The sequence below is a fragment of the Neomonachus schauinslandi genome, chromosome 1 (genome assembly GCF_002201575.2).
Source record: "Neomonachus schauinslandi chromosome 1, ASM220157v2, whole genome shotgun sequence".
Lineage (NCBI taxonomy): Eukaryota > Metazoa > Chordata > Mammalia > Carnivora > Phocidae > Neomonachus > Neomonachus schauinslandi.
In genome coordinates this window covers 175220083-175245519 of record NC_058403.1, presented here as the reverse complement: position 1 = coordinate 175245519, position 25437 = coordinate 175220083, and the positions used below count along the sequence as shown (strand labels likewise).

At 43.1% G+C, this 25437-nt stretch overlaps 1 protein-coding gene across 1 annotated transcript in view; it reads left to right on the top strand.

Annotated features, from left to right (window-relative positions):
• Window positions 1–23625, top strand: part of GXYLT2 (glucoside xylosyltransferase 2) — a 91445-nt gene extending 67820 nt beyond the window's left edge. The window contains exons 6-9 of the mRNA XM_044912746.1: window positions 6695–6946; window positions 8051–8174; window positions 17625–17797; window positions 23065–23625. Coding sequence (XP_044768681.1) covers window positions 6695–6946; window positions 8051–8174; window positions 17625–17797; window positions 23065–23247 — 732 coding nt within the window. The 3' untranslated portion in view covers window positions 23248–23625. The remainder of the gene's footprint in view (window positions 1–6694; window positions 6947–8050; window positions 8175–17624; window positions 17798–23064) is intronic.
• The last annotated feature ends 1812 nt before the right edge of the window (window positions 23626–25437 follow it).

Below are 25437 nucleotides of genomic sequence, written 5' to 3'. Positions count from 1 at the left end.
ACTGATTTCCATAAGGGAATTAGAATGGCTAGTTTTATATCCTTTTGGTAAATATTCCTCTTCCCATTATCACATGGCCAAATGATCCTCTTCAAATTAATAACAGCCATAATTGCTGCAGAATTAGCCTTCAGAGACATAATGTTATAGAAAGAGTGGGGTTTTTTCTCCCCACCCCGCCCTGGTCTTTTGTTTTTTTCAGGTAAAGAGTGAAAAAAGCCTTATGTACTTGTTTTCAGTCAAGGTGATAAATAGATTATGATGATATCAGAAGGTTCAAAAACTTCTTCTCTGCTTGACTCTGACTATGTAAAAGGCTTTTTGTGGTTGACGTGTTTTGAAGTGCTGTGGGCACTGACGGCAATGGTAACTAATTACACTTGATACTTTACAAGGGGAAACAGAGACTTCTTACAGTAACAACACCATTACTTACGGAAGACTGACTGTGTACCAGCCACTGTACCAAGTACCTTGTGTGTGTTATTTCACTGGATCATTAGGACAACCTGGGGAGAAGGGTGATGGTGGTGGCGGTGATAATTGCTTTCCACTTGTTACAAATGGGGAATGGAGGCCTGGAAAGATAGAGGAACTTGTCCAAAGTCACAGGGCCTGGGGTCACCCTGCCTGGAATTGAACTCACAAATGCCAGACTCAAGATTTGAAGGACTCTCATATCTGTGAGACGTACCATTAGGTATGGTGTGTCTGTTTGGAAATATGAGCTACCGACCAAAACTGTATGTGCTTAGTTTAACAAGCTGACACCTATGTAAGCACCATTGTGGTCAAGAACTAGATGGTTCGACCATTGCCCCAGGAACCCATGATGTATCCCTTCCCAGGAGCACCCATGGGCTTCTTGGCATTTCAGGGAGAGCAGATGCTGAGGAGGGAGGGAAGGAGCTAGGCTTCAGCGGTTACAAATGCCAGTATGTACCCACGAGGGCCAGACGGGTAAGTCAGGAATGACACACAGCAGTACCCTCTGACGTAGAGGTGACTCTGTTGTACCTTTCATTCAGGTTAAAATCCTTGGAGTTGCTCTTGACTTTTCTCTTTGTCTCATGTGGCGCCTACAGCCCATCAGGAAATCCTGTTGGCCCTATCTTTATACTCTATTTAGGATTTGACCACTTCTCACTCGCTGGATTGTTACCCCCTGAGCCAAGCCACCATCACAACTCACCTGAATTACTAAGATGCTGTCCTAACTGGGCTCCCTGCTTCCCCTGCACACCTTAATCGTCTGTCCTCAGTGTGGCATCCACAGTGACCATTCCTCTAAGTCAGATCCTGTGTCACCCCTCCTTTAAAGCTCCCCAGTGGCTCCCATCTCACTCAGAGTAAAAACCAAAGTTCGTCCAAGGGCAAGCAAAGCCCTAAGTGCCCCCACACACCCTCTATCCTCCTCCCCAACTCTTCTTCCCTCTGTTGGCCCTGATCCAGCCACACTGGTCCCCTGCTGTTCTGGAAAAGTGCCAGCCTGCTTTATTTCCATTTGCTCACCTCCTTCTGAGCAAAACTTTCTCCACAGCCCTATTTAAAATTGCAAACTCCTGTTTACCTGGGACCCCTGGTCCATTTCCCTGCTTTATTCTTCACCTGCTTATAGACTCTATAATGAATATATTTATCTTATTTGTTATCTGACTCCCTCATGAGGGCAGAGATTTTTGTCTTTCTCAGTCACTGCTGGTCACACGTGGCACCTAGTGGACCCTCCATAAATGTTTATTGTATGAATGAACTGAGGATGTTGGGAGTACCTGTCCACAAGCACCAGCAGATTTTTCCCTTGTAGGATGCAGGCTGTTCTTGCTGGAGCTGTCAATTTTTTCTTAAACAGAAGTGCAGGTATTTCTGAGAAATCTTCAGTTTTCACCAAATGTTAGCAACTAATTCAATTTTTTTAATAAAGACTATGTATTGGGGAGCCTGGGTGGCTCAGATGGTTAAAAAGACTATGTATTAAAAAATTTTTTAGGGACGCCTGGGTGGCTCAGTTGGTTAAGCGACTGCCTTCGGCTCAGGTCATGATCCTGGAGTCCTGGGATCGAGTCCCGCATCGGGCTCCCTGCTGAGCAGGGAGTCTGCTTCTCCCTCTGACCCTCCCCTCTCTCATGTGCGCGCTCTCTCTCACTCATTCTCTCTCTCTCAAATAAATAAAATCTTAAAAAAAAAAATTTTTTTTTAAATCCATTCATTGGCTGAATTTGACCCACAGGCCCACAGGCCCTGGTTTGCACTCTGTAGGGTACGTTGGACTGGCTTTGCCATCTTCACTGAAGACATGCAAGCTTTCCAAAAATAGTAGCCATAAAATTTATTCCTAAGCTTTTCTTCTTTGTCCCTTGGTTCTAGTCCAGAAAGCATGTCTCTAGAATCAGAGCAGCAGAGGAGGGATTAGATACGGCTCTGGAAAAGGACAGTGTGTAGAGGGCTTCCCACCCGTGAGTCCTCAGATCTGGGGCCTGTGTGGGTGCCCCCTGGTGGGGGCCAGCACTGGTATTCAAGTGTCCTTAAATGGTTGTCACTGGTCTTCCAGACATGCATCATCTCCTCCCACAGTGCTGGGTCCCAGGCAGTCCACCAGGGCAAGACTTGTAGGAAAATACAAACCAAAATGAATTGATAGGGTAAGCCCCTCTGAGGTGTGCTCCTTGGAAGCCAAAGCCCCAAAAGCGTGACCAAACAGGATGCCGGCGAAGGTAAGGGGTAAGAGGCATCCTCTTACGTTGCTGGCCAAAGGCTAAATCGGTCCATTTCTAGAGAAGTAGTTTGGCAACACTTATCAAACGTACAAATGCATGTATTCTTTGACTAAGGAATTATATTTTAATGAATTTATCCTACAGATACACTCATGTGTGTTTGAAATGAATTGAGATGAGGAGGTTTCTCAATGTGACAGTTTGTCGTAACAAAAGCTTGAAAATAACCTAAATGTCCTACAATGTGTAACTAGATAAATTACGCTAGAGCCATGCAATGAAATGCTGCACAGACATCAAAAATAAGAAATAAAATCTGTATGAGCTGATATGTAAAGTCCTCCTACAGGATTGTTTTATTTAAAAAAAAAAGGCAGGCTGATAACATTGTGGACACTATGCTACCATTTGTAGCATGAAAAGGGATGGTAGGCGCATAGCTATTTATTCTTACACGTATAATATATCTCTGGCTCAACACAGAGCAGTCCAGTATCATCGGTTACCTCTAAGAATGGGATTTGGTGACAAAATCGCAAGGAAGAATAAATTGCCAATAAATTTACTTTAATATATTTTTATTTTTAACTATGTGAATGTTTACTACATTAAAAAGAAAAAGAAATGTCATATTATATGCTTGGAAATTAACTCAGTTGGTTAAGCCTCTGCCTTCGGCTCAGGTCGTGATCTCAGGGTCCTGAGATTGAGCTCCACATCAGGCTCCCTGCTCAGCAGGGAGTCTGCTTCTCCCTCTCCCTCTGCCCCTCCCCCTGCTCATGTGCTCTCTCTCTTTCTCTCTCTCTCTTTCTCGCTCTCTCAAATAAATGAATAAAATCTTAAAAAAAAGAAGTCCCCCTTAAAAGATACCCATTGTAGTATAGTTTATAATAATAAAAAAGGGAAGCAATCTTGTGTGTCAAATAATAGGATATTGGTTAAATAAAAATTTTACCATATTTAAGTTTTTTCTGATTTTATAAATTTCCAATACAACTTTTTTGCCTTTTCCTCTCTTGATTAAACATATTGCCTGTACCTTCATGTTGGAATATCTCCATTCTTCAGATCTTTTTAGTTTTTTTCCCAGACTTTCGTCAGAAGAGTCTTTTGTTTTCTTCTTTTTTGTTTTGTTGAGGGGTGGTAACATTTTGTTGAAGAAAGTAATGATAGCTTTAATAACACTGATGACTTAGGGCCAAGAAAAAAATCAGAATAATCAAGTCAGCAAGCTTGATTCTTTTGGGTAGATGTCTACATAACCCTTAATTGATTAAAACATTAATACTGTATGCTTTTCTTCAGGACTTATTAGATAATCAGCCATAAAGAGAAATTTGTACTATTTCACATAGGTTGAGATAGCTTTCTCTTCCTCTCTAATTCTGCAATTCTAAATTCGCCTTTTATGGAACTCCATACATTCTTTTTTCCCTGAAAACACATTGTAGAAAGTGACTTAATCTTTCTATGACCTTATTAGCCAAAACCCAGCAATCATTAACATTATTTGACATGTAAACTTGGACAGAACCCTTTTCTTTGCTTTAGTTTTCCTTCCCAGTAAAATAAATTGGCAAGATATTGAGTACTTGGGATGGTGTTGGGCATGCAAGAAATCATAATTGTGTTTACATGTGATACATAATTTGTATCATAAAATGCATTTACTCATACTTCTGTAGAGAGTTTGCCTTTCCTCCACAGTACTCTGTAACTGTGATTTTAAAAAAAATTAGTAGACAGATGCTATTCTGTGGTAAATTTTTTACGTTTCCCTGGGAAAATAAGAAAAAATAAGAATAAGGTAGAGGATTTTTTTTAAGTCTGTGTGTTCAATTTGAAGAATTCATCCTAATTCTAAAATTACGATCTTCAAGTTGTTAAAATGGATGTCAAGATAATCTTCTCTTATAAAATGGTAGGCAATCATTATTCTTAATTTCATTTTATTGGTTTGTAAAATCTATTCCTCTAGTAGATGAGGAATGAAAGCTAGATCCTGCAGCTGATCATGTAAGCTCTGAAATCATTCAAGTCTGAAATCTCCATGATACCTGTATCATACAGTGTGCATTTTCATCAATTTTAAATATTGGGGATCCCAATGGAATATTGTCTTAGCTTGCTGTAACAAAATACCAGAGATTGTGTGCCTTAAACCACAGAAATTTATTTTCTCACTGTTCTGGAGGCTGGAAGTCTGAGATCAGAGTGCCACCATGGTTGGGTTCTGGTGAAGTACCTCTTCCTGGCTTGCGACAGCTGTTTCTCATTTTTTTCTCACATGATAGAGACTGACAGCAAGTTCTCTGGCATCTTTTCTTATAAGGGCACTCATCCCTTCATGAAGTCCCCACTCTCATGACCTAATTGAACCTTAATTACCTCCCACACACCCCATCTACGAATACCATCACACTAGAGATTAGGACTTCAACATGTGAATTCTTAAAGGACACAGACATGCAGCCCATTGCAAGTGTTGTTATGGTGTTAGGATGATGTTAGGCCAGGGATCCAGGAAAATTCAAATCCTTTCTTAATTAAGCGACCACTAAATTTCGGGAATAAAGGCAAAACAAGGCAAATAACACTATCACTACCTAAGACTGAAGTCTCAAACCCCAAGGCAAAACTCTGGTAAGCTAAGCAGTTAGGACAGAAGAACTGATTTGCTTTAGGTGGCTGGCTTAAATGAACTGCAACAGAGGTTAAAAATCACAGCCCATGGGGCGCCTGGGTGGCTCAGTTGGTTAAGCGACTGCCTTCGGCTCAGGTCATGATCCTGGAGTCCCGGGATCGAGTCCCGCATCGGGCTCCCTGCTCGGCAGGGAGCCTGCTTCTCCCTCTGACCCTCCCCCCTCTCATGTGCTCTCTGTCTCTCTCATTCTCTCTGTCTCAAATAAATAAATAAAATCTTTAAAAAAAAAAAAAAAAATCACAGCCCATGAACCAAGAATGGCTTTTACATTTCAAAGGGTTGAAGAAAATCAAAAGATTTTGTAGCATCTGAAAATTATATGAAATGCAGATTTTAGTGTTCCTAAATAAAGTTTTATTGAAACATAGTTGTGCCGTTCTTTTACGCATTGGTGTAACTTTTGTGCTACAATGGCAGACTTATATGGTTGCAACAGACCCTGAAAGATTTACTGTCTGGCCCTTTAGAGAATAAGTTTGCCAATTCGGATATACAAACAAAGCTGACCAATGATTTGTTTCGTCTATTCCCAAGACTGAATCTTAGCTGAAAATGTAATTTCAAAAAGATGCAGTCATACCCATCAACACTAAAAGAAATAGATCCAGAGACAGAGTATTTACCCCAAAGCCTGGCATGAGCTGGTCTAGAGATTGTCCACTTCAATTTGTCTAATGCCAGACCCCTGTTCTTTTTTTTTTTTTTTAAGATTTTATTTTTTTATTTATTTGACAGAGAGAGAGATAGCGAGAGCAGGAACACAAGCAGGGGGAGTGGGAGGGGGAGAAGCAGGCTTCCCGCTGAGCAGGGAGCCCGATGTGGGACTCGATCCCAGGACCCTGGGATCATGACCTGAGCCGAAGGCAGACCCTTAACGACTGAGCCACCCAGGCGCCCCAGACCCCCCTGTTCTAAGAGAAAACTAAGAGGGAAAGACAGATGGCTTCATTGGAGAATGAAAGGAGAAGAGAGGGCCTCAGTCCATGAGCTGAGGTTGTCATTCCTTTGAAAAGTTCAACCCTTACCAAATATAGTCCTGGAATTGAACCATCCTGAATTAAGATTTATTTTCCTTTGAGTCTTTACCCCTCGATTGATATTTATCCCTGAAGTCAAAGGAGACGGGAGGAATGGAAGCTAAGAGCATGGTACCCTTTCTAGAATTCAGCATTGACCAATGAAATTTGTGGCGCTGTTGACATATCAGGCCACTTCCTTTGTTTCTGATTTGTTTTTATTTTGTTTTCTCCCTCCTTCCCCCAAACACACAAAGGTGATTTTAAAGGATGTGGATTCACTTCTCTACGTGGACACCGACGTTCTCTTTCTGAGGCCCGTTGATGACATCTGGAAGCTTCTGAGGCAGTTTAATGCCACGCAGCTTGCCGCCATGGCCCCTGAGCATGAAATCCCCAAGATTGGCTGGTACAGCCGCTTTGCTCGGCACCCTTTCTATGGCTCTGCGGGAGTTAATTCAGGAGTCATGCTGATGAATTTAACTCGCATAAGAAGTGCTCAGTTTAAGGTAAGGAAATACTTTATATTTCATGCTTAAAAATTGGGAGTTTTAGTCATTTCAACAGTGATGTTCCTAGATTGTCAGTGTATTGATTTTGGAAGTAGGTGGCTTGTTGGTGAGGATGGAGGGGGCCAGGGAAGAGGAAAATATTTGGAAAGTTATGAAATGTTTGTTCAGGAAAAGTCCAGGTGGTTATGGAATTTAAAGCTTCAGCACAGTTGCTATTCAAGAATGTTATGTTGCATTTCTGAATTCTATAATGTTTGAACTCTGTGTATACCCAAAGCTTCAAAAGCCATGGAAAATTTTGTGGAATTATCCTCGGGATATATTTATATACATACACAGAGATAAGGCTGCTCATGGCCTCATCTTTTATCCTAGTGAAGAACTGGAAAGAACCTAAATGAACATCAGAGAACTAGTCAAAAATTAAAACAAACAAACTCATCCTCCTATTAAGAATTAGATTAATCTACAAGTAAGATAAATTGATCTCTAAAAAATATTAAGGGAAAAAGTGAAAATGAAACAAAGCATAGTACCATGAAGTATGATCTCTTTTATGGCTTAGAAATTTCCAGAAGGATACCTAATTGTTAACTGTGGATATATCTGGGGAAAGTGCGGGTGGAGATGGTAGGAGGATGGAGGAAGAATATTTTTACTTTTTAATTTTATCTTTGTGTGCTGTTTGAATATTTAGTCTATGAATGTGTTGCTTCTATTTTAAAAGCAAATTATGTTAAGACAAGGAAAAGGTGTTTTTCCTTAGATATCTTAAATCTGCTATCTGTATTTTGTTTCCTCCCTTCTGAGGCAAGAATTAAGCATGAGAAAAAGAGGTTCAATTTGGGCAGTTTTCTGAGCAGAAACGATAGCCCCAACTACTGGTTCCTGGTCCATCCCGACCCATGTGTTAGCGACCCGGCAAAACTCTATAGTTTCCAGCTCTAGTTTTGCTTTGTCCTCTGTCTTGAGGCCAGCAGGACCCCTCCCGTTTGCTTCATTCCTGGAGGGTTTGAGGGTACCAGTTCCTCTCTGTTGTTTCCCAGGGGACAAGATGCATTTGCTTTGCCTCAGCCCCTCTGATGGTTTTCTCTTTTCCAGAACAGCATGATTCCAACAGGCTTGGCTTGGGAGGACATGTTGTACCCTCTGTACCAGAAGTACAAGAATGCCATCACGTGGGGAGACCAGGATTTATTAAATATTATTTTTTATTTCAATCCAGGTAGGCTCTCTTGCGAGAATGCCGTTTGTGTAGGAGTCCGCCCACCGCGCTGCCCAGAGCACATTCCAGCCCGGTCTGCGATTGACTGAGCCTGGATTGTGCCCGGGTTCCCCTGTGAAATGCGCCCTTTCATTCACACACACCACCACCCACCCCCCCAGGTCTCCCCCCCCTCCGCCCCGCCCTGGGGGCTGCCCTCACGCTGCTGACACAAAAGGCCAAATGTTGCAACCTCCAACACTGGACTCCATTTTTGGAGAATATCTTTTAGAGTTTGGCCACACCATTCTTCTAAGAAGTGTGGTCAAAATTATTGGCAGGGCACAGAACTGAATGCCAACATTATAAGCTAGACAGGGAGGCCCTCCGTGGCTAAACAATTGCTAGATTGAAGGGAATTGATTCTTGGGATCCTTACAGTTAAGTGACTCGTTCGAAGTTAAATGAACCTAGAATAAGGACTTAGACTTCCATTCCTTTTTCTTTTCATGTGAGGCAAAAAAAAAAAAAAAAAATTCCTTATATTGTATCAATGATTTGGTGGAGTTGGGGGAGGGAGATGCAAATCTCTGATCTGTGTTTTTTGATGTTGACACCTAAAACTAATAAAATTTCCTCTTTTCTTTCTTATTTGCTAAAACTGTATTTAATGTTGTTAGAATCAAAACCATGTTTTCTCCTCGACAAAGATCTTTTGGGGAGAAAAAAAGCTCTCGTTACCCGGACCTATTCAGTTCATTTCTTTGTCTTTACAAAATCCTAAAATAGAGACTCCTGTCCATAAAGACTTTTGCCTGTGATAACCTGTCACTCTGGAAGCACCTACTATGTACTTGAATTGTTTTTTTAAAATAGAACTCTGAAATAAAACCTAATCTCATAGGTCTTTGGATCTAGAAGGAGCAAATCCTGGAAAAGAAAAAAAAGCAGATTGAAAGAGAGTTTCTGGGGAAAAGTCCCACTACGAATTCATTAGAGGAAGGGAAAGCCTTGGCCGTTTGCTGGTGGCATGTTTTAATCCGTTTCCCTCTGACAGTAATAGGAACTTTAAGATCTGTACCTCCTCCTTTTTCTTCCTAAGCAGATTTCATCTTTTTTCTAGGTGTAGATGGATTGGTTAGGACTTTTGGCTGCGTGTAAAAGTTAGTCCCAGAGTTAGTCCAAGCACAAGGGATACTTTGTTATTAGCAAACTGGTGTCTGCTAAAAACCAAGGCAGGAAGGCCAGCAGGCTCAGCCCAGGACCTGAAGCAGGAGAGGGAGAATGAGGAGGCCAGGGCGGGCTTGTTTTCTCCCACTGACATTGCTTATTCCTCTCTTTGTGGACCTCCTTCTCTGCTCCTCAGGCCTCAAAGCAAAGTACCCCACGTTTCATACTCCAGGTGCAGCCACATGCAAAGATGAACTCCATCCTCACTCTGAATTCCCAGGGGGAGAAACCAGATGGTTCCAGCATGGGTCAGCTAGACCGGGAGCATGCAGCCAAGAAATAATTACTGACATTTATTATTTACTCAGTGCCAGGTGCTGGTCTAAGCATTATCTTCTTTAATCCTCACAACCACCCTGAGAATATGATCCCCATTTTACAGACAAAGATACCAAGGGAGAGTTCGGTAATTTGCAGCACTGCTAATGAGTGACAGAGCAGGGGTGTATACCCAGGCCCCTCTGACTTCCGCCCTCTGCGTTTGGGGGAGAGGGGAAGTTCTAAGAGAGGGGCAATCCTAGAGAGCTGGGGAGACTCCCAAAATGTATCTCTGCACTGAACTATTCGTCCTTTACATATTGCATTTTGCTCTCTGTTATGTGGCTAAAACTATCTTTTAGAAGCCCATCTGGACATATTCCCAAACGGGAATTCTGAAGATTCGCAGTTTCCTCCTCAGAAATCCTCTTAGCCTGTTGCAGATTATTTGAGGACGTGATCAGTGAGTAAATAATACTTGAAGGCAGTTGTAAGCAGCTTTGCAATTAGACAGGAGCCCTTGTCTTTAATTGGAGCTGAAAACCAGCTGAGTTCGATGGCTTCTGTACTCCCCATCTTAAATCCATTGAGTGCTCGAATATTATCAAATAGTTTGAGGTTGTTCTAAACCCTGGTTCTGAGCAGTACCAATAACCAAGTTTTCTAGCTTTCGATCGGCGAGTTCTTAGGTAACTCCTTGATTGCTGTTTCTGTGACCTGCGTTTGATCATCCTTTTTCATACTTTCTGCACGTACTTTATTAAACATGAGATCTTTGAACTGAAACCCATTGATATCCTTCATATGATAGGCTCTTTCTTTGTTTATATTGTGGTCACTTTCTATTAACCAGAAAATTATTTAGAAAAAAGATTGGTCATTTTTATCCCTAGAAAGGAGAGAGGGAGAGGAGGGAGAGGAGATTGGCCCTGACACGGGAGATAAACATGCCTGTTGTTATGGTCTTTTGGGTCGCCATGGACGAAGAAGCAATGCACAAGGGATGCCTGGGTGGCTTAGTTGGTTAAGCGTCTGCCTTCGGCTCAGGTCATGATCCCAGGGTCCTGGGATTGAGCCCCGCATCTCCCTCTGCCTGCTGCGCCCCTCCTGCTTGTTCTCCCCACTCCCCATCCCGACAAATTAATAAATAAAATCTTTTTTTAATGGGCGCCTGGGTGGCTCAGTTGGTTAAGCCACTGCCTTCGGCTCAGGTCATGATCCTGGAGTCCCGGGATCAAGTCCCGCATCGGGCTCCCTGCTCAGCGGGGAGCCTGCTTCGCCCTCTGACCCTCCCCCCTCTCATGCTCTCTCTCTCTCTATCTCATTCTTTCTCTCAAATAAATAAATAAAATCTTAAAAAAATAAAAATTTAAAAAAAGCAATGCACAAAAAACCTGAGCACATGTCTGGAATGGTATTATTATTATTATAGCCTCCTATAGCCAATAACACCACTTTTTAAAATGTGTTTAAAAGTCACTCGTTTAAAAATATTTTAAAACTCTTGCCATAATTAGATAGTAAATTGCTGTGGATGTGTAATTGCAGTGCTGGGTAGTAGACAAGAGGAGAGAGCTGGAGCTCAGGAGGGACAAGCAGGTCGCTCAGCCCATAGGACATTTCCTGGCAGGTGGGGTGAAGATGGAGCTCACAGCTCTACATGTGAGTTTGAGTCGAGAGCAGAGTTCTATAGAAAGGGTAGATTTGACCGAAGCCAGAAGAGCACCCTACACAGAAAGATGTGCTTTGATTAATATGTTTGGGTAGCAGGGAACAACACTCAGGCCAACTAAGGAAGGGACCAGGGGGCAGCAGCCCTGGGAACACATGGGTCACATCGGGCTAGGCCTCTTGGGAACTAGCTCTGGGAAACTGCTAAGGACCCCAGCTGACTTCTCCATCCCTCAGAGGCCCCATGGCCTCTGCTATCCTTGCCTCTCTCCACGCCTACCTGATTCCATTCTGTTTCTCAGCATTCTGTTTCATGTGGCCCAACCCTGAGCCCACACAGCCTTACAAGCCCACAGCCAATGATGATGCATGTTTGGTAACAGCCCCCTTTGTTTCCTAATTCACACTTTTGAAGAGAAAGAGAGAGAAGACAGAGAGAGAGATTTGCCTGGCCCAACCTAGGAAATGACTCCAAGCCCAGCTAAAAACTATTTCTCTTTGGATAGGGAGACTGCCCATGATCTGGTGGTCATCAGGAGCCAGAAGAGCAAGGCCATGTGGCATTTTCCTCTCTCAGGCATGAACACCTAGGTCTCTCCCTTCTTCAGGAACAATCTCCCTAAAGGTGGGCTGTGGGCAGGGAAGGAAATGAAACCAGCCAAGTATAGATAAGGAGGCAGGGCGTCCAGAAGATAGCAACAGTAGGATTCTGCCCACAGGGAGAGGGAAGAGCTGAAATGCGCCTGGAATATACATAGATTGTCATGGATTATACAAAGGGTGGGATACCAGGGAGTTGGAGGGGTTTGGTGGTGCCCCAGGGAGCGGAACACATAGTCATGTGGGACAGCCTCTCCGGTGGCCCCAGGTGGGCCTTGTTCTCATCCTGCCAGGGTCACTAGGGCCCTGCATTTTGGGTATACAGCCACACTGGCCCTCACCCCACCAAAAGCTCCCAGCATCTGTCAGCGGTGAGCTGTGGGGTTGACAGGCTCAGCTATCTGGCGTTAGGATTGTTCCGGGAAAATGGTAACATCTTCTTGTTTGGGGAGTCTGGGACTTTCATGAGCTCTGATACAAAGCCAAGAATGATGACTGTCAGATACTTGTGGGAAGTAGCCTTGTTGTATTTACTTTTTGTCTTTCACCTGCAAGGCTTTGTGCCTAGAGCAGAGTTGGTCTTCAAAAGAGTCGGTTGGTTGAATGAATGGATTTGAGAGACTGGAGTGACAGAGGGAAATGAATGGAAGAGAAAGTCCACAGCAAGGAAATCGAGGAGTGGAAGGAGAGGGAGAAATCCAGAGAAAGCAGGACACACCTGGTAGCAGAAGGTAGAAGGTCCCATTTACTCATTCATTCAGCAGATACTGCTTGAGCACCTACTATGTGCCAGTCACAGTGGCAGGCACTGGGGATGATGCAGTGGACAGAACGGACAAGCGCCTATTTTCACGAAACCTACCTTTTATTGGAAGAGGTAGACTTCCAAAGAACAGCAAGTAGTTGTTACAAATCATAGGTTGTAATAAATGCTGTAAAAGGAATAAATAGTGGCACCAGGGTGGCTCGGTCGGTTTAGCATCTGCCTTCGGCTCAGGTCATGATCTCAGGGTCCTGAGATGGAGCCCTGAGTTGGGCTCCCTGCTCTGGGGGGAGTCTGCATCTTCCTCTCCCTCTACCCTTCCCCCCCGCGACTTGTGCTTGCTCTCTCTCGCGCACGCTCTCTGTGTCTCTCTTTCTTTCAAATAAATAAATAAAATCTTTTTTAAAGAAAGGAATAAATGAGGCATCGAGAGAGAGACTTTCAAGGCTGGAGGGAGAGGATTGCTTCTTTAGGTTGTGTGATCAGAGTAGTCTTCCTGGAAGAATGTATTGCCCTTTTCTGGAACAAGATGCATTCTGGAAGAAGGATGAAGAGGATGCTGGGAAAGCTCAGTTCCAGAAGGACGCATTAAAGAAACAAAACTAACAAACAAAAATTAATGATGCATCCAACAGCCTTCATTCTATTGGTAGTGTAGTGAGTGAGTAGCAAGCCTATTTCACCATGAAGTGAAAATGATCAGGCATGAGCTGTTCCGTAATCTTAGAGAACCCAAGAGTACAAAATAATCAGAAACGTAAGGAGCAATCAATTCACACGGCACTTTGTGAATAGTTAGGAGGCTCTGGAAATAAATGTAGACTCCTGAAGCCATCACTAAGGGATTTCAGAGCCATAGATAATCAGTTAATGGGCTTCTTTATCTATGTAAAAATGGAGAGGAAAATAGCAAAGACTCGGGGTTTGAAGAGGGGTTAGCTTGAAAGAAGATTTTAAAATAAATTGCAGTGGTTCGAGGCTTTGGGGATTTGAAATTTTAAAACCATTCATGATATTATTTCCTGAGCAGTGGAAAATAATCTGTTTCCCCATGCTATCATTTTTAACCATCAGATTTTGACAGCCCTGATAATCTTGCTTAAAATAGATCCATTTCAGAATGGTTATTGATCATGTGCCAAATAGCCATCATTAGTCCACTCTGCATGTTCATCAGCTGATCTCCGTAGATGTTCCCTCTTTAGTCCACCCCATGACGCTAGTTTGACCCCTCTCCTCCTCCCCCCCCCTCGCCCGTTAACCAAATGGAGATTTCAGAGTGTAACCCGTGCAAAATGTATCTGTAAATAAAAAGACACAACTGTTACTTTTCACTGCTCTGTCTTTGGATTACAGGGCCCCAGTTTTCTTAGGGGAATTACTCTTCTCTCTCTCTCTCTCTCTCTCTCTCTCTCTCTCTATTTCCCCCACCCTACCTGCTTTTGCATGCAGTCCTAGAACTCCGTCTGCTCCTGACTCCCACTCACCCAGTCAGACCATATCCTCGGAACCTGAGTCTGGGGATCCAAGAGCAGAAAGTAGCCAAGGTTTCGGTGTTGGCGATGTTGGCAGCCGTGCTGAAGAGCTGACATTAATTAGTGCCCACCTGTCAGAGTCCAGGAGCTGCCCCCACATCCTGACCCGGTTCAGCTTTACCTCTGATTTTATGAGCTACTCCCTCTCTTTTCAAGGAAAAATTCTTTTCTTTTTTTTTTTCTTCAAGCTGGAATCAAAGTTAGTTACTTGCAATCCAACATAGATATATATTTCTTGAATATTTTAGGTCAAAGCAGTCCATTTATATGACAGCTTTGCTACCGTTATCTTACCCCTTTGAAGAGACTGAATTTATCCCAGCAAAATTAAATAGCTTATCTTTCGTAAAGCACACTCTGATTTCCAAACTCTTTACGATGATCAGGCCATTCTCTCCTCCTTGAATCCTCTTCCAGGGCTCCATTTTTGACTGTCAAAATCTCATCCTTAGTTTGTAAGTCTGAGTTTAAATGAAACTGTACTGAAATATCCTCCTTTCTATGAACCCTGATAAAAACATGTTCATTTTGACTTTACTACATACTGTCTCCCTTACAAGAGTATAAATTCCCCAAGGGCAGGAGCAGAGCCTTATCATCCAGCGACACCAGTGTCTTGCAGTGTGTGAATGAATTCTTCTTTCAATTACATGCTCAATGTATTTTGCGTTTCTTCCTCTGAAAAATTCTGAAGGGGATTGTAAAGATGTGAAATGAATTCTGTCTGGAATCCAGTTTCATAGTTGAGATTCAACAGCTGAGTTTTAGCTGGTCTTTAGGAAATCGACAAACCCCTAAACTTATGAGCAAGTGTTCTTAAATATGCCCAGTTGTACCTTTCCAATGATAAGGTCAAAGGCTTTCATTAGACTCTGAGATCTGTGATCCATAAAAGGTTAAGAATGACTGGCCACCTGCATATCTAGAAACAATTGGAGTAAAACCTTTATTACCAAGGTACCGTGTGTCGAGAACTATGCTAGGCTCATTCCCTTTATTTTGTTTTATTCTTCTAGTGACCTAATGCAATAGTTCTCATAACAGTAACAGTGGTCGTTGTCATGATTACAGCTTATGGTTATTGCATGCTTTCTATGTGTCGTACTGTTCCAAATACTTGTATTGATAAGTTCACTTAGTACTCCCCAGAATCCTACTGGACAAAATATTTACGGTCCTCCCCCGTTTACAGACGATGAAACTCAGGCTCAGAAAAATTATGTAATTTGGCTGAGTTCATGCAAGTAGGGTCAGTCCTGTCATTCAAAGCCAGTGTGGGTTGACTCCAGAGCTTGCTCCCTTGGCCATTTCACTATTAGCATAATAAAGCTGGAGTTCAACCCCAGATAACTTAGCTTCTTTTTACTGCTTCTAAATTGAGGTCCAGATAACTCATCAAGGTTGTAGAGCTAGGAGAGGGTGGAAGCCAACTTTGAACATACATTTATCTGATTTCAAAGCCTTTCTATTTCATCTTCTGCCCTGGAATGCCCTCACTGGGCGTGGTCCTCTCAGGAAGCTGCAAGGAAAAGGAAGGTTTCCTTAGCAGTGGGGTCCCGTACTACCTGCGAAGAGGCAAAAACCTCCATCACCAATCTCAAATGCCACAAAGGTGGAACCAGACTTTCCTTTGTCTGCTGGGTACAAAGCAGGCACTCAGTAAATATTTGTTGATTCAATCAGTGTATTTACAAAAACAGAGATGGATTCTAGGGCAGTTCACTCAGCAGGGAACATTAGCAGGTGCTTAAGCAGGGATTCAACTGCAAATACCCAAGCAGGTATCATAAAGGAGCGATGTGATTCATGGGGTTCCGAAAGGCCACAATTGGTCTGAGGTCAGACACAGTTTAAAAGCACACGAGCACTTTTAGATACTTTCTGTCACAGAATCCTCACGCCAACCCCCTACGCTAGAATGCAGAAAAGTCACACAATTCCAAGAGGAGTTTAAATCTAGATAACACGACTTCAGGGTGAGCACTACTCTCTCCCAGCTATGGATTATATATGTACAAGTGTGAAAGTGAATGCAAGTAAGAGCAGCATCGCGGTGGAAAGGGGTTCTCCCGAGAAAAGGAAAATCTCGCAGGGTGTTGTGAATGATTAAGAATTGGAGGGTGCCTGGGTGTCACCATGGCCCGTAAAGACTGAGTGGTAGAATTATTACACACAGTCCACCAGAGGGGATGTGTGATGACCTCTTCCTTGTTCGCTTTCCATGTCCAGGCTCTCTGGAAGTAGTCTCTAAGAAGGGATAGCCGTCAGCCCAACCCACAAGCACATCTCTATGTTGCTTTTCTGACAACGGTAATTGATTTGCTCTAATGCTTCTGTGTTCTCACAGGGGGCCTTTCTCATGAACACTGACACACACTCACAGAGAGCTTTGATTCCTACTGCTCTTACCCCAGCCCTTAAAGGCATCAAGCTGAGGAGCCAGGAAGCTCAGGGGTCGTGAATTTGTTGCTGATTTTATCATCCTAGCCGTCCAACAGGATTCGAGCCGAGTTTCTCAACCTTGGCACTGCTACTCTTGTGGAGGTTGTCCTGTTCATTGTGGAATGTTTAGAGTATCTCTGGTTTCCACCCACTAGAGAGTAGTGGCCTCCTCCATGTATGACAACCAGTATCTCCCTCCAAACATCGCCAAATGGCCCCCGGGGAGGCCCTGGCAAAGAACCACCAGATTAGAGATACACATACAAGTACACGATTGTGCAATGCTCACCCACAATGTGTATCGTCACCTTGACACAGGGACTTTTTTATTTCTTTGCTCTTTTTGGGGGGAGGGTTCTCCCCTTTACTGTTGTAGTTTTTTGTTTTTTCCTTCCATTTTGATTTTGTTGGTTGGTTGGTTTTTAATCCAAAGAGGAACCTTTGCTTCAATCTTGATTCCAATTTTCCAAGTCTGTCTGTTTCATAAAACCTTCCCGAAGAGTGGATTGTAAGTGCTAACACGGTTGACCACCACTGTGTGCTTGGCATTCAGCAGAGCATTTTACCCTTGTCTTTTAAATCTAATCATCCCAGTAGGAAGGAGTTCCTGTCCTACCCATATTACAGATGAGGGAGGTGAAGCACAGGGAGGCTGAATCGCTGGACCTAGGTTGCAGTGTTTCTGAGTGAGAGAGTGTCGGTTTGGACCTGACCTTGTTGGCCTCCTTGTCCCCGATGCATTGCCCTCCTGTTTTGGGGTGAAACCTACAACATCATGAGTATGTGCCCCTTCAATTCCTGATCTCAAAATATGGACAAAATATGGTGAAGTTTGGACCGTGAGTCCCAGTCACACTCCAGGCACTGAAATCGCGTGTGGTGTGCAGGGTATGGAAACACGGGTTTAACCAGCAGGTGCGCAGAGGAGAGCGGGCACTGACTGCAGACGCGTCTTTCTCTTGTCACCACCAGAGTGTCTCTATGTGTTCCCCTGCCAGTGGAACTACCGTCCCGATCACTGCATGTACGGAAGCAACTGCAAAGAAGCTGAGCGGGAAGGAGTGTCTGTCCTGCACGGGAACCGAGGCGTCTACCATGACGATAAGCAACCCACTTTCAAAGCGCTCTATGAAGCAATACGGGATGTAAGTGTGTCCAACCCCCCCTCCCCGCGCCCCCGGCCATGTAGCAGACGCATGCGCACTCCACATGAAGCAGGACAGTCACTTGGGTCCTCGGCACCCTCGAAGGCCAAAGAATTCCCCAGAAGCATTGAGTTCTGCCCCTTTCCCTAATCTCAGGTACCACCTCACTGTATCAGCTCGCTCCCTCATATTATAGCCACTCTTAATCTTTACAAGTAAGTCACTATTTGGGGGGGGGTCCTTAAATAAGTTGACTTAAGGAGGAAATGAAAGGCCCAGAAAGAAACCCTCTGCCATTTGCCATAACAGAGGGGAATGTGTTAGGGTAAAGATCACGTAAAGAGAACAAAATGATACTATTCAGCTCAAGCTGAGTGTGTTGCTTGGTTGCCAGCATCCTGTTGAGAAATCCGGTGTGGAGATGGTCAATTAGGACAAGGGATCAAATTAAAAGTAAAAATCAAGTCTTTATTTACATACTGCAGTGGTGCAAGCAAGAGGCAAAAAGAGGCACAAGCTCCCCTGTGTTGCGTTGGTACCCAGCAAAGGGTACTGGTCAAGAGAATGCAGCAGAGACGCAGAGATCCTCTCAAGGCTCCTGCATCCTTATGGACCTGTAGGCCAGGGGAGGGGGAAGGAGAAGGGAAAGAGGGTCGAGTGGAAGGATACCCCTCCTTTCCCAGGAGGCCTCCAAATGGAGGTGTCTGGGATAGGAATGCAGGTATGAATTTGAGCATGGCTGGCCCGGGGCAGGGGCCTGAGTTCTTGACTCAACTCCTTCAAGTAAACTTGCCTGTGCACCAAATCTGGTGTCAGGAGGGCAGCTCCCCATCCCTCCAGAGGCCTGCCAGCAGCCTTGTCATTACCCGTGGTTGAGTCTGAAAGATCAGACATAGGATTTTGGCCTGGAGCTGGACTTCTCACAGCCTCAGGCCCCCTCTTACCACCTTGGAGAGATTGATTAGCAAGTGTTAAGATGTTAAAGATGCCTGGGAACTATCTTCTTGCGGTAAATGGGAAGGTTGAAAGAAACTTACTTTGGTTCTCACTACCTAAAATGCCAGATATTGCTGGCCCTTGCCTTGCATCCCACACTTGGGGAAACGCTGCATTCCACATTGCTTTTTACCTTGAGATCACTAGGGGGAAACCAGCAACAGAGATTCAGGGATGTCCCTTTTGAAACGGTAACTCCAAGACATAGAGTAGGGGTCAGCGAACTTGGGCCAGATCTGCCTTGCTGCCTGTGTTTGTAAGACGTGTGGGCTGGGAACGGATTTGTAAATCACTGGGAAAAAAAGAATATTTCATGACGTGAGAAAATTATATGCAATTCAGATTTCAGCATTCATAAATAAAGTCGTATCGGGAGGCAGTGACACCCATTCATTTATGTGCTTGTCTGTGACTGCTTTCAATGACAGAGATGAGTATTTATAACAAACTGTGTGGCCCACAAAGTCTAAAATATTTACTGTCTAGCCCTTTATAGAAAAAATGTGCTGACCCCAGACATAAAGTATGTAGACTTTGTTAGAGGTATTTTTCTTAAGAATCCACGAACCCTCACGGTTTCACAAATGGCCTTTGGCGGGAGCGAATCCTGAGACACAGGAGCACATTTTTTGTGTGTGAAAAATGTGCATCTTGCTAAGGAGAGTCTCTGGAATTCCAGAATTTTCTCTGCAGGGAATGAGTTTAGCCTGCATGTAAGCTAACACCGCTTTCTTCTCCTGCATTTCCTGCTGTTGGTTTTCAAAGACCAAGTGATTTAATTACACAGAAAATTTGTTCTGTACTTAGTGATATCATCACTTTAGATATTCAAACACTGACTCCGGGGCAGAGCCATTCAGGAGTGCAAACAGAAGTTAAATGGGTTTGCAGCAGTCCATCAGAGCCAAGCTTGGGTTTCTTCTGTGACCTGCCAGCCCTAGTCTGGAATAGAGCAATGGTGGCTCTTGAGTTACCATGTGTCTTGTTTGCTTTCTGGAGGAACAGAAAGAAAGCCAAATAACTGGGTCATAAATGATCCTGCCAAATACACACAGTGATGGTCCTCACATGGGCCTACAAGGACCATTTGCATTCAGGCGTTTCAATCAGGAATATCGCTAACCCCATCCTGAAACGCGAACAAACATAGGCTCCCTCTTGGAAGACACGTTTCCCCACTCTCCACAGGGCGGCGCACCGTCTGGTGGGGTCAGGGCCTGGCTTGGGGATGGACAGACCTCAACGCAAGGCCCAATTTTTGTCCCTTTCTGGTTATTAGTCATTAACTCTGTGCTCTTACCTTACTGGGCCTCAGTTTCCTCATTATCTCCTCAAATGGAGATAATAGTGTCATCTGCCTCATAAAATTGTTGTGAGGATTCCATAAAATGATCGTTTTTAGATTTTATTTATTTATTTATTTATTTATTTATTTATTTATTTATTTATTTATGAGAGAGAGCATGAGAGCTGGGGAGGAACAGAGGAGGAGGGCGAGGGAGAGGAAAGAATCTTCAGCAGACTCCATACTGAGTGTGGCACCCCATGCGGGGCTTTGCCTCATGACCCTGAGATCGTGACCCTGAGGTCATGATCTGAAAGGAAGACAAGAGTTGGAAGCTCAGGGGCGCCTGGGGGGCTCAGGCACTAAGCAGCTGCCTTTGGCTCAGGTCATGATCCCAGGGTCCTGGGATCGAGCCACACATGGGGCTCCCTGCTCAGCGGGAAGCCTTCTTCTCCCTCTCCTACTCCCCCTGCTTGTGTTCTCTCTCTCTGTCAAATAAATAAATAAAATCTAAAAAAAAAAAAAGAGTTGGACGCCCAGCCGACTGCGCCACCCAGGCACCCCAAAGTGATGGGTTTTTTAAGCTTGTAGTACAGTGCCTGGCATACGGTTGTGCCCGATAATTAGAAGTTGTTTCGATGAGAGCAGTTTCACACTTACCTCCTTCCCTACCTTGTCCACGTTGTCTCACTCGCTCTCTCTTCCTCTGTCTATAAAGATGTTTTCTCACTCTCAAACTGCATTTCTTTCTCCCTTCATCTCTCTCTGAAAGTATTCTTCCTGTCCCTCCCCTTTCCCCCTCCATCTCTTCTCTCTCTCTCTCTCTCTCTCTCACTTGCCCACACAAACCCTAACCCTGTGTGTCTGTGTTTGTGCAAAGGGAAAGTGAAGTCTCCTTCCATTGTGATCCAAGGAAGTCATCTGTCAGGTAGGCATTCTGTCAGTAATTCTTCCAACCAGCATCTGTGAAGAGCCTATTTTATGCAGGGACAATTCTAGGTTCTAGGCACTCAGAGTTAACAAGACCGACAAAGCCCGGTCATCAGGAAGCCTGTACTCTGGGTGGAGGAAGCCACAATACTCACATGGACGAAGAAAGAAAGAAAAATTGTACCAGGTAGTGAAAGATGTTAAAAAGGAACCAGAGCAGGGCGATGGGCTGAGAGTCACGGGCAGGGAAGAGCGCTCGAGAGCTGGGGTCTTCAGGGGGCCTCCTCGAGACCGATATGTGATCAGTGGAGGCAGCCATGGGGCAGTCTGGGGGGGATCCTGCTAAGTAGAAGGAATAACCCAGGGAAAGCCCTGGAGGCAGGGATGAGTTTGGTGTGCCCAAAGGGCAGGGAAGAAGCCAGGGTAACCAGAAGGATGGAGACACCAAGGAGAGTTCCAGGTCCCATGGAGCCTTGAGGACAAGAGAGGAATTGGAATCTTATTTTAAGTGCAGTGCGAAGCCCCTGCAGGAAAATGATATGGTCTGATTTAGACTTTAAAAATATCACCTTGGTAACTCAGTGCAAGGAGGCAAGAGTGAGAACACAAGGGCTATTTATGAAGAGTTACTGCAGCCATCGAGGTGAGACATGGGGGCAACAGGAAGGTGGGCAGCGGTGTCCACATGAAGGCATTGTGGTAAAGAGAGATTTTACAGTGCTTGCTGATAGCCTGGATGAGGGATGTGGGGGAAAGAGAGAACCAAGGATGACTCCAGGGCTCTGACCTATTCTTTTCCTGTCACTAGGGATACCGTGATGAAAAAGGAGTTGATCAGTGGTCTAATTTGGGCTGAGAAAGAAAACAGTTGTCCCAAACATGGTCCTTCTTGTGTTACATAATGCATAATCTCCTGGGAAGAAATTCACATTTCTAATAAACATGCTTAAGCAATATTTCTGATGAACTTTAAAGGGATTAAAACTTGTTCTAGGAAACCAGACACCCACCCACTCTGCTGCCGGGCAAGCATGTACTGACCTTTCACCCTTCTTTTCTTCCTTTTTTTTTTTTTCCTAATCTTTTTGTATAAAATTTCCTCGCCAACAATGAATCTTTGACTTGACTACTGGAGGCCTTTTCCATTTCAACCAGATTGTAATAAAAATTTGAACATGCTCATAACTAAGTGGTCAAAAAGACTTATTTTGGAAAATTCTGCTCATAAACACCTTTCATGGGAAAACAAGAGAATTTCAAATCAAAAGCCCAGTATTAAGTGGGAAAAAAAAAACCAACAACCAATATTTGGTACCTGAATTATTAAAATGAAGTTCAGTGACGATAAATTTTACTAGTAATGGCTAAACTCTGGACTTCATGAGATTACTACAGACATACCCTAAAGTTTCTTCATTAAGATTACAACAAACAGGTGCCTGGGTGGCTCAGTTGGTTAAGCGTCCGACTCTTGGTTTCGGCTCAGGTCATGATCTCAGGGTCATGAGATCGAGCCCCATGTCTGGCTCTGTGCTCAGGAGGGAGTTGGCTTGAGAGTCTCTTGTTCCCTCTTCCTTTGCCCGCCCCCCCCCCCGCCCCCGTGTGCTCTGGTGCGTGGGCGCTCTCACTCTACATAAATAAATCTTAAAATTAGTTGCAACAAACACAAAAAAATATGAAGAATTCAATGTTTTATCGCAGTAGATTTCAAATCTCTACTTGCGCCTTGCTTCTCCTCAGCAAGAGCATACTAAATAGAGAATATCTTGTCCTTGAAGATATATTTTGATCTTAGATTTTAAGAGCTTTAAGGACCCAAATAAATCATTTTTTTTTTTTTTAGAGGTAGAGAAACTGAGGCCCAGGGATGGTAAGTAATTGCCTGGGGCTGCACAGGATTGAATCAGGTTTTGAATCCCCATCAAATGTCTTAGAACATCCAAACCTATGCCTGCATGCTTAATTCCCTGTTTCATTTTTTAGTAAATGTTGTTTGCATTTTAAATGGCATTTCAGTCACTAAACATCTATCATTTTTTTTTAAATCCTTTTTTAGTTTCCCTTTCAAGATAATCTCTTTCAATCCATGTATTACCCGCTCCAGCTGAAGTTTTTGGAGACTGTTCACACTTTATGTGGACGAATCCCACAAGTGTTTTTGAAGCAAATTGAGAAAACAATGAAAAGGGCTTATGAGAAACACGTCATCATCCAAGTGGGCCCCAACCAGATGCACTGAATATTTTTCATATTGTCGCAAGTGGATTTGGCCTCTCAAGAACAAGGCAACGTTCATCTTTAAGCTGCCTGGATCTCTTTCATGTGAATATTTAATGGTGCTCTGTGACAGTTGCGTTTAAAAGGCCTCGTTACAGTTGCTCAATTATTTGCCCCTAAAAGGAAATATGCTTTAATTTTTTTAAAATTGCTATTTATCTCTCTGGGTTTTTTAAATTGTATTATTACTCACTTAACATTGTTCAAACAGGTGGAGCTAGCTGTGAAAAGGAACTTTTGTGAGTCTTCCAATTCCTGTTAAATGTCTGAGACCATGTCAGTGACATCTCGTGTGGTATATTAATCTAATATTCTTGAGACTCTTTCTATGCAATGGACTCCCTCATATCCTTGTTATAAAAGTAATACATGCTTGTTGTAAAACAGAAAAATGTTAAAAACTTGTAGGGAATACAGATCCGTGGACCAGAATCAAAATTAGATTAGCCATAATCCTACCAACTGGTGAAAAGATTGTTATTTTAATGGGTGGATGCTCCCAGCCTTTTCTCCCTATTTCTATATTTATCTGCTGGTTGTCTTTTCCATTGTAACACATATGCGAAACAGGCAGTTTGAGTAAAAGCTGGCCCCTATGCTGAGATTTTTCTGTAGAGACAAAAATTTAGAGAGAATGATTATGTTTACAGTGCTTTATTTAAAATACATCTGGCAGAAGTATTCAGATTTCTGCTGATTGGGCAGTGTTAAAGGATGGAGCATATCTGGGGGTGTTTTTAAAGAAAAGCTGTTTAGATTAGTGGAAGATTAAATAATAGGAAATACTTATGCAACCAGACCTCTGAAAGGAAATTCGATAATTGTGTTAAACCCAAGGGGTCACTTTAACAGAGATGTGATTTTGTGTTTACCCACAGACAAAAACATTTTATCTCTTACCTTAGTAGGGGTGACCTTCTCTCTTCTTTAAACTCTTGCGCAACAGGTGGAAATTAAAGGCCAACTTCAAACTTACGTGTACAGAATAGATAGTTCAGCTGATTCCATTGACAAGAAAATTCAACTTCCTACCAGCCTTAGAAAGGTCTCTTTAAATTTTTTTTCCTTCTCTAGGGTTACCCAGCTGTTAGCCATGGAACCAGGCAGGTCTTATCACCTAGCTACAGTGGAGGAAATTCTATAGTCCCCCGAGGGATCTGACTTAATCCCTAGTTGCTCCTGTAGCTGGTATCAGGGTAAGAGTATTTTGCATAAGGCTTTATTTACCTCAAAAAATTTGTGCAGAAATGATGTGGTTGTTCACAACAGCCTAATGGACTTAGTAGGGGCCTGTATCATCTCCATTGGGCAAATAAAGAAATTATAATACAAAGAAACAAGGACACCCAATATAATTGCTGTTCTGTAACACATACAGGTATGGTAAGATGCATCCTGTTTAACAGACAAATTTTTGAAAATAAAAGTATTAAATACTCTTCATCATATATAGACAGTGATCTAAAAGCATAAAAAGAAAAATAATATTTTGATAATGCAAATATGGTGTTCTATATATTGGAGCCCAGTTGGATATCATAGGTACTATATCCACAGGAAAAGCCTTACCCTGAAAAAATATATGAAAATCTCAACACTCCAAAGAGATATATAGATATCAATCAATATTGGTATACAGAACCCTTATGGTAGTAACAAATTCTAAAATGTTAGAGGAATGGCCTATACTTTCCTTTCGATCAGTTGGGCGGCCTGTGATTTATTATTTTTGTTAAGGAAATTACCATTATGATGTGTTATATTGTTATATTTTCTGTTTCCTCATTTCACCATTAAAGGTGATGTCACTTATTATTTTATATCTAAAGGCCTTGGGGTAATTTTTGGATCCCACAAATGGGGTTTTAGTGAAAGAGTCAGAATGTAAACATGATTCCCTGACTTCCATTCCAGTCTTTCTACTCGTTCAGCATGGCCAGTAAACCCTACAAATGTCATTCAGATTTGTTGGTGACTTACAGACCTAAAGAAGTCCTTTCCTCCTTCGGTGAGTCCCATAAAAAATCTGCTGTAAAGACTTTGAATACCGCAATACCTTTTCTTTTATGAGAGTCTGGTTTACCCACAACTCTTAACTGTTGGTTCTGGTCTGAATACCCAGAAAAGGTCCATGATAGAATTCTAGAACATT